The sequence below is a fragment of the Vipera ursinii genome, assembly GCF_947247035.1.
Source record: "Vipera ursinii genome assembly, chromosome: Z".
NCBI classification, from domain to species: domain Eukaryota; kingdom Metazoa; phylum Chordata; class Lepidosauria; order Squamata; family Viperidae; genus Vipera; species Vipera ursinii.
The window spans coordinates 104484808-104494060 of record NC_139517.1 but is presented as its reverse complement, the minus strand read 5'-3'; the positions used below and the strand labels follow the sequence as shown (position 1 = coordinate 104494060).

Sequence of the window (9253 nt, the reverse complement as noted above, 5' to 3'; positions counted from 1 at the left end):
TCTATGGAAGCCCCAACCCCCTCCCAACAGCAGTGAAATTAGCTTATGGAAGCAAAGTTTGAATGGCAGATTCCTGTTATTCCAAAATGCTCAATGCGGAAGCACATTTCCTTATCATTTGAGCTCCAGAATGTACCCACAGATCTATCAGTTCTCAGAAATGAGCCCATCTCTTCTCTTGGCTGGATTTAATAAGATGGACTACAAAAGGAGCCCATGATATGACATATCCTGGTTGAAAGGAAGAGAGTGGAGACTAGCTAGCAATGATCATCTCTTTGCTTCTCTTTTTTCTTTCTGCTCTTCACAGCACTGTTTCGCTTGTGGGTAAGTGGCTCTCAAATATTTGCCATGAATGGCGTATTCATATGAAACAGCATAGGAATCCTGCTATATAGGGAAAAATAGTTTTTTCCACCCACATAGGAGAATATATATTTCAAACTGATATTTCGTGCAATGATTTAACTGTAATGGTAGTAATAGGTTGGGAAGAGGGTCAGTTTAAATAACCCAGGTGAGGTTTCTATTGCACAGGGATTCATTTGCCAAATCTTCATTTGGCTGTCTGAAGATTACAGTAAATAAAATACCCCCCCCCCTCTAATATAGTCATTGAAGACTGGAGAATGGGCGGGTATTGTAATAAACCCAGAATAAACTCATGTGGCATGAAATATGGATTTGTATCAAGAAAAAATGAACATTTCACTCCTAGCCATTCTGTTAAGATGCAGTTTTACATGGGTTGAGTAAGTTTTTAAAGGAGTAGTAACTTTAGTGTTTCTAACTCTAAAGGCAAAAATTGCTTTATCTCTTATAAATTTAGCTCCTGAGTACTACTTTAAAACTACAACCTCATGTGTATTTCTTTTTGGGTAATCTCATTTGAAGTCATTGGGAGATACTGATTTATAATCATTATTTGACTACTTTATACATGATTACAAAGGAAAGCTTTTAGGATTTTCAGAAATTGGGGTAATGCAAAGATACCTTATATTTTGTTTAATGCATTAGCTAAATGTTTGGAAAGCATTTTGCTCTTCCTTTCACCTCCATAGAATCATAATTAAAAAGTTGAGAATGTACTATATTATTTTAAGATTTTAATGAAAATCAAACCCACTTTTATTAAATACAGAACTATGGGCCAGTATGTTCATCCTTGTTTCCAAATGTTATGTTTCTGCCGCAAGATGTATCTGGCACATTGTATTCTATGCATCCAAAATGCTGGATTTGTCCAGAGACTTGTCTAGCCCATGAGAGCCATAAAGATGCTTATGAGAAGCTCCAAAGTAGAACCGAATGATTATCTTGCTTGTGTTTCCAAGCATATATCTCTGTAAATAAAAGTAATATGCCATTTTCCTCATGATTAGCAGCCTTAGTTAATCCTGGTGTGCAAAGCTACTTCAATCAATAGAAGGAGGAATAAAAAAATATTACATTGCTTACCTTTTCTGTGAAATCTTCTGCATGGAATCTCAACTAGTATCTTCTATGCAAAAGTCTGCTTGCCTATGCAGAACTCATGAATGTCCCAAAGAACAAGCTGAGATGGTTATGTTCTATTTTGTTGTGTGGACAGCTGTGGATCTCATCATTGGCTTGAACATTAAACACTCTTTTTTGGGGTATAGTATAGCCTTGAAGACAATCTATAGTTTTCCTGCTGTTGGAGAAAGGAAGGGAGGACCTATTTTCACAGCTGTTCTATAACTTTTTCTTGGGGATAGTTTTTTTCACTGCTGGTATGCACACTGTCCTGTATGTAATGTTTGGATTATGGACAGAACCAGCAAAACCTGGCTGCTATAGAATACAATGTGCCAGATACATCTTGCAGCAGAAACAACATTTGTAAACAAGGATGAGTACACAAGCTCATAAAGTGAGTTTAATTTTCAGTAAAATCTTAAAAGAATATGGTACCTTCTCAACTTTTTAATTATGATTCCATGGAGTTGAAAGGAAGAGCAAAATGCACAGTGTCCTGTATATAATGTTTGGATTATGGTTATTCTTATAATTATAGATGTTTTTATTAGTTGGAAGAGATACTTCAGATTGTGCCTGAACATGAGTTTAAGCACAGGACTTCTTTAAAATAGCGATGTCCTTTTTCAGAAATTTGCCCAAGCCTAAAAAAAAGATACATTTCTTACAAGATACCCTGAGAAGATATCCTTGTGTATTTTGAAGCATCCCTCTCACACATGCATTACCATAATCATTATCATGCTACTGTCTGGGTCATTACCACAATCACACCATCACATTTGCATCCTGCCTTTCTTCTGGAAGTTCAAGGCAGAATTTGTGAAATTCTCCCCTCCTTTTAGCTTCAAACCAATATTTATTATGGTCATAGACCAGGATAGAAGAATGATCTATAAAACTGGCCCCTCCCTTTTTTGCTAGATATTTCCATAAAGCAGGACATTTTGCAAACACTGCATATACAGCATTAGCTTGCTTAAATAAATTGAGTGTTGCTAGAACAATGCAATACTAAGCTTTATCACTATTGGTGATAATTATATATTTCCTGGTATTGTCAGTAAGAAAAACCAACTGTCAAACAGTAAGAGTTTGTTCTCATCAGCTGTATTCTGTTTCCTAATGGCCTAAGCCAAACAGAACAAGGGGAGGAAATTGGTTTATGGATGAGATAAGTCTAGGCCAAACTTTTAACTGAGACAGAAAAACTTCTAGGTCATAAGTCTGCAGAAAAGCTGTTTACTGCCTCCCATGAAGACAGTATAATGTGTAATGTAGTGCAATTGATTTAGAAATTACTTGCATGATAAATATAGACAATAAAAATTGGCTTTACTTTATCTAGCAATAAAATTACAAAAGACCATCAAAGCAAACCAAAACCTCTTGCAGCCATCTACTAGTTATCTAGTTCAATAATAATAAAATGTATTATTACTTTATTTTATTATTTATTATTTTAACAAATTTAATAATTAATATTTATTTTAATAATAAAATAAAATAAAAATAGTATTTTAAATTTCCAGGTAGGAATAGCACATTTGTATATTATGGTTTGTAGGAAAACAGATAGGTATTATAATCTCACCAGAAGAAATTAATTATAGTTTATTACAATTTGCAAAACAGTGATCAGAAATTTAGCTGTTAATAGTGATTATACTGTTTAATTTTATTTAAATCCACCAATCCTGTGAAAGTTTAGCATGCTCAGATTAAATGTGTTAATCCTGCTTCCTTTTAGAAGTTGTCTATTTAGGAGTTGTATATTCAATCTTCTAATCTGGAAGACATATATTTAATTCAGTGATATGCACAACTAATTGTTTTAACCAATTCTATGGCCAACATTTGCTTTAATTATGCTTTAACTTATTTTTATATCTATAGATACAAGCACATTTCTAATATATAATGAAGACCATAAAGTCTGTGTATATGTTCAGCCGGCCAACAATGTTACAACGGCTGCTTGTAGTTATGAAAACGAGGCACAGAAATTCAGGTGGATTTCAAGATACCAGTTGATGAGTGTTTCTAAGAAATTATGCTTGGGAGTAGCTTCAAAAATTGACTGGACACCAGTTGAACTCTACCCATGCAGCTCAAGTAGTCTTCAGAAATGGGAGTGCAGAAATGACACACTTTTTGCCATTCATGAGGCAAACCTGTATTTCAACTATGGCAACAGAAATGAAAAAAGAATTATGCTCTACAAAGGATCAGGCTCGTGGAGTAGATGGAAAGTCCATGGAACTAAAGATGATTTATGCTCTCGGGGCTATGAAGGTAACCTGTGCATGCTTGCTTGCTTACTCCCTCTTGAATACAGCGAGGTCCAAAGAATGTGGTAAAAAAAAAAAAGTAAAGATAGAGGCACATCAAACAAAAATTAATCTATCATCTATCTATCTATCTATCTATCTATCTATCTATCTATCATCTATTTATCTATCTATCTATCTATCTATCTATCTATCTATCTATCTATCTATCTATCTATCTATCTTGTTTTCTAAAAGACAAAAAATAAAAATACATTAAAAATATACAAAATATTAATATTCCTTTAAAAATTACAACATATTAAAAGAAAAAAAAAATTCACAGTTATTCTTACAAATCACATTAGATTAGAACATATAAAATCTCGCGCCCTTTGAACAAAGAACTAATATTAGAATCACATTAGAAGTTGTCAAAAATACCAAAGTAATAAGAATTAACTGGCAAAATAATCAGAATGAATGTATTATTTTTAAGTAATATGAAGCAATCTATCCATAACACATTGGCCAATTGGACTAACCTTCATATTGAAAGAAACATGAATTTTGGATGTGGCAAGGCAAAATTAGAGATTCCAAATTAAATTAAAGTTAGTATCAGACTTATTTTTAGGTACAAAAATATTTGTACGATCGATGTATATCTCAAAGTTTACTCTGACAGACCTCCAGTGAAAGGATGAGATGTAATTTTCATGGAAAAGCATAGTTATCTCAGTGATGCTCTGATATAAAGTCAGTTCAGTATACTTCATATGAGATCTGACTTCACAGAAAAAAGTCAGAATTTAAAATTTGTTTTATTCTAAAATTAATCATGTTGCAGAGCTGCCCAGCTTTCTGGCATTGCCACCATAATGATCCCAAACTAATTTTTATATTTGCAACAGTTATTTTCAATATATATTATACATTTGGCAATCAACTATGGAGTAATATTCCAAAGGGGGAAAATCAATTTATTTGAGTGTAATATTAACAGCAAATACATTTACCCCATTGATATTGCTTAGAAATTGTCCATTTAAGTTATGCATTTGTTTGAGTCGTTCAGTCTCTGAAACATATTTCTGTAAGATGTTGTGCATAGACAAAACACACACAAACACACACAACAAATGTTCTAAATTTGGTGTTATAAGTTTTTCAAAGTTGGTCAGATCTCAGATATTCCACCCAAATGTAGTAGTCCGAAAAGATTTCATCTTTGTTTTATTAAAGGTTAAACCTTGAAATCAATATGAATTATTATCTTTTCATTGATCATTTTAGCATGTTTGCCCCTACTGTAGTAAATATTTAATATTGAAGCAAAAAAAGACTTGAACTTTTTTTTATTTGATTCATACTCTAAATAAATTGTTTATAATCAAATGTTATCTTATGCACTTCTATTTGCACCTGACCAAAAATATTTGTTCAGGGCTTCTGATTCCTCATATCTTCATTTAAGTCAGATGCAGAATTAAAATTGAATAATACACTTCAATGTTCCACCAAAATATCTTTTACATTTAATGTTCAATCTTTTCCTTTCAATTTCATGAAAAAGAAATTGGTAAAGTGGAAGACAGTTGTAAGGTGAGTGGGCAGAAAACAAAGGAGTAATGCTGAGAGATCTATTATAGAATCACACTGAAATTTGGCAGTTCCATGCATGCCAAATTGTTTTTGTTGTGTATATGTGTGCCTGTATGTTTGTGTATGCGGTCTGTGTCATTGTGTCAGTAGTGAATCCTAGTAACTGTCTTGATATGTCCCTGCAGTTTTCTTGGCAATATTTTATTTTCTGCTTTCTATGGTTGAGAGAGAGTGACTGGCCCCAGGTCACCCAGCTGACTTTGTGCCTAAGACTGGACTAGAACTTACAGTCTCCTAGTTTCTTGCCTTCTGCCTTAACCACTACACAGAACTGGCTCTCTGTACCAAACAGTGAAGTCCTTCATATTGTCATGCAGATCCAAAAAACGATATCACGCTACTCTTGCTAACTTCCATTTCTGTATCCAATCATGTATGCAGAAAGTCGAGATATACTGAAGACCTCACAGTGTTCACTTTGGAAACCCCGCCATTAGCTTTGAGGAGAACTTTTCTTTTTCCTTCTTTGTAGGAAGGAGCATTTCTTACAAATATGTAAATTATATTTAATTGTTTCTTCTTCCCTTCATTCCAGACTTATTTACCATAAAAGGCAACAGCAATGGGGCTCCTTGTGTATTCCCTTTTCAATTTACTACCAAGTGGTTTGCAACATGTACAATTGAAGGAAGGACCGATGGTTTGCAATGGTGTTCAACTACAAGGGATTATAATAAAGACAAGAAATATGGATTCTGTCCTGTGAAAGGTAATGTTTTTTCAAGAAAAGTTTGGATCGTGAAGTGTTATTATGGTACTATCGCCCAGTGCGCTCCCACAGGGAGGGTCTGCTCAGGGTGCCGCCGGTGAGAGATTGCCGGTGGGTGACACCCAGGGATAGGGCCTTCTCAGTGGGAGTGCCTGCCCTCTGGAACCAGCTGCCGGTGGAGCTGAGAACTGCCCCCGACCTCCGATCATTCCGCCGGGGCCTGAAGACCTGGCTCTTTGAGCTCTCAGGCCCAGGCTGAGGAGAAATTTTTAATTGGGGTTTTAAGTATACAGGGTCAATTTAATATTTTTTAATTTGGTTTTTTTTTTAACTTTTGTATGGTGGATTTTTTAATTCCCTGTAAACCGCCCTGAGTCCTCAGGGAATAGGGCGGTATATAAATGTAACTAAATAAATAAATAAAATAAATACTATGTTTCTGTTAAAAGTTTTACCTAATTAAAAAGTTATAGGGGTTTTATGTGGTTGATAAAGATTTTTTTTCATGTTTTATTATTTTTTACATCATCATACTAGATTCAAAAGATACTCTGCTCTATCAATTAAAAATGAATTAAACTTCATCTTTCTTGGGTATATTATTATCATCATGCACAAAACTGTTCATACCAGTGATTTATTCCTATATGCAATATATCTTCAGAGGAATTTACTAAGATCCCTGCTCAACCTATTGTTCATAAGAGTGGGAGTGGAGCAAATGATGTTGCATGTGCTATGTTGTCATTATACAAATGATGCACATGACATAATTTGTATGAAGTTGTCATAATGCATTCAACATCCTTGGGGCTTCCATGTGATGCCTACAACTTAGGTTTTGTCTATCACATACTCCCATAATCTGTAGCCAGAATGCTGATCAGCTCTTCTGAGACACACATCTTGGACTTTTCTTATGACTTTACGAAACAAAGCTTTAGATCTGTTGGATCTCCTATTGTTCAGCAAAGTGATTTTCTGGATGCTTTCCATTTCACAAGGCTTTTTTCTACTGTGACAGTGAGTTCTTGGGTGAAGTGAACACTCAACTTATAAATATAGTAAGGAGAAAGAGTGTATATGTCTAATTTTACATGTATTAACTGCAGTGAGAATTGTATTCATTCAACATTGGAAAAATGAAGATTTACCATGTGAAGGAAATAGGAGAGTTCTCCTGCAGCCAAAATTATTAGTTTAATGGCTATCACTTCTCTTACCTGACTTTCACTGTTTTTATTTATTTATTTTATTTACTTAAAACATTTATATGGTCGACGACCGTGCTCAGTGACTCTGGGCAGCTTACAAAATTTAAAACCCAATATACAAACTTAAAATAATATCACCTCATCTCACCTGGTGACAGCAATCAGTCAAACAACCCAATTGACAGGCTGTATCCCAGTCTGGGTTCCCCAGGCCAGTTGGCAAAAGATTATAAAAGTGGAGGCCAGTCTAATCTTTGTGGGGATGATGTTCCAAAGGGGCAGAGCCACCACAGAGAAGGTCCTTCTTCTGGGTCCCACCAGATGTTCCTCCTTAGGAGAGGTGACCTGTAACTTTCCCTGCCTTCCCACTCTGGTGGGTTGTATAAATGTAACCGGGGAGAGAAGGTCCTTTAGATAATCTGGTCCCAAGCCACGAAGGGCTTTAACCAGCACCATGAATTGTACCCAGAAGCAAATTGGCAGCCAATGCAGCTCCTGCAGGAGAGGTGACACATATATTTACCTAGGCCTGCACAAAACCATGCAGGCTGCTGCATTTTGAATCAAATGTTGCTTCTGGATCCTTTTCATGAGCAGCCTGAAGTAGAGCTCTTTGCAATAGTGAAGATGTGAGGTAACTATGTAACACTGTTGTATAGAGGAAATACTTTTTTAAAAAAAGACTAATATTTGTTTGTAGTGTCTCTGGGTGGTAAGCAAAAATCACCACATACCAAAAACATAGCAAATAACACATACAATTAAATAGCAACTAAAGCAGTAAAGAGTTGTCAGAATTCAGTATAGCATATAGCTTATCCAATTGGAAAATTTGCTCATCCAGAGCCTGAGCCCTGGGGGAAATACTAGGTCTTGACTGTCTTTCTGAAAGTGTTGGGAACAATTGTGAAGATGGATGAAGATTGTTCAAAAAAAAGAAAAGAAAAAAAGAAAAGAAAAGAAAAGAAAGAAAAAGGAAGTGCTACTAAGAAGGCATACTTCTAAGATCCATAAGCTGACATTACTTCAGTAAGGGAGCCAGGTGTTCATTCTGTTGGAACATTTGGGACTGTCAAATACATTTGGGAGCAGGAAGTTTCACAATCAGCCTTCTCCTAAGCAATGTACAGGGACGCGGTGGCTCAGTGGGTTAGGACGCTGAGCTTGTCGATCAGAAGGTCGGCAGTTTGGCGGGTTGAATCCCGAGTGCCGCATAACAGAGTGAGCACCTGTTACTTGTCCCAGCTTCTGCCAACCTAGCAGTTTGAAAGCATGTAAAAAATGCAAGTAGAAAAATAGGGACCACTACGGTGGGAAGGTAACAGCATTCCGTGTGCCTTTGGCGTGTAGTCATGCCGCCCACATGACCATGGAGACTTCCTCGGACAAGCGCTGGCTCTTCGGCTTTGAAACGGAGATGAGCACTGGCCCCTAGAGTCAGAAACGACTAGCACGCATTTGCGGGGGAACCTTTACCTTTACCTTTAAGCAATGTACTGGGAAAGGACCAGTTTAGTGTAGTAGCTAAGGTACAAAACAAGGAAGCAGCAGAAAGTGAGTTTCAGTCTCATGTTTGCAGGGGACTTGTCCAATCAGTCATCAAGAGTCAATAATGACTCAAAAGTATGCATGTCCATGCACACACATGCACACACACACATGCCCACACAAAACAATGTATGCCTTTATAGCTGATAACCAACTCCAATATCTTGAAGTTGCATCCAGAAGCTCAGTGAGCTACTTCAATTCACAGAGTAGAGTTATACAGACATAATTACTCACCTTACTGCATTGTGGACCAGTTGATGCTCCTAGATGTATTCTAGATCAGGGCCACATCAAGTATGTTATAATGATTCAAACAGTATTATGGAGTCAGTGTCGTTAAT

General features: G+C 36.0%; 1 protein-coding gene across 1 annotated transcript in view; it reads left to right on the top strand.

Annotated features, from left to right (window-relative positions):
• Nucleotides 1-221: 221 nt before the first annotated feature.
• The window catches only part of MRC1 (mannose receptor C-type 1), a gene marked incomplete at its 5' end in the record, with an annotated part of 73450 nt that continues 64418 nt past the window's right edge, over nt 222-9253 (top strand). Inside the window, 5 exon segments of the mRNA XM_083376833.1 lie at nt 222-236; nt 240-257; nt 261-327; nt 3400-3798; nt 5974-6147. Coding sequence (XP_083232959.1) covers nt 222-236; nt 240-257; nt 261-327; nt 3400-3798; nt 5974-6147 — 673 coding nt within the window.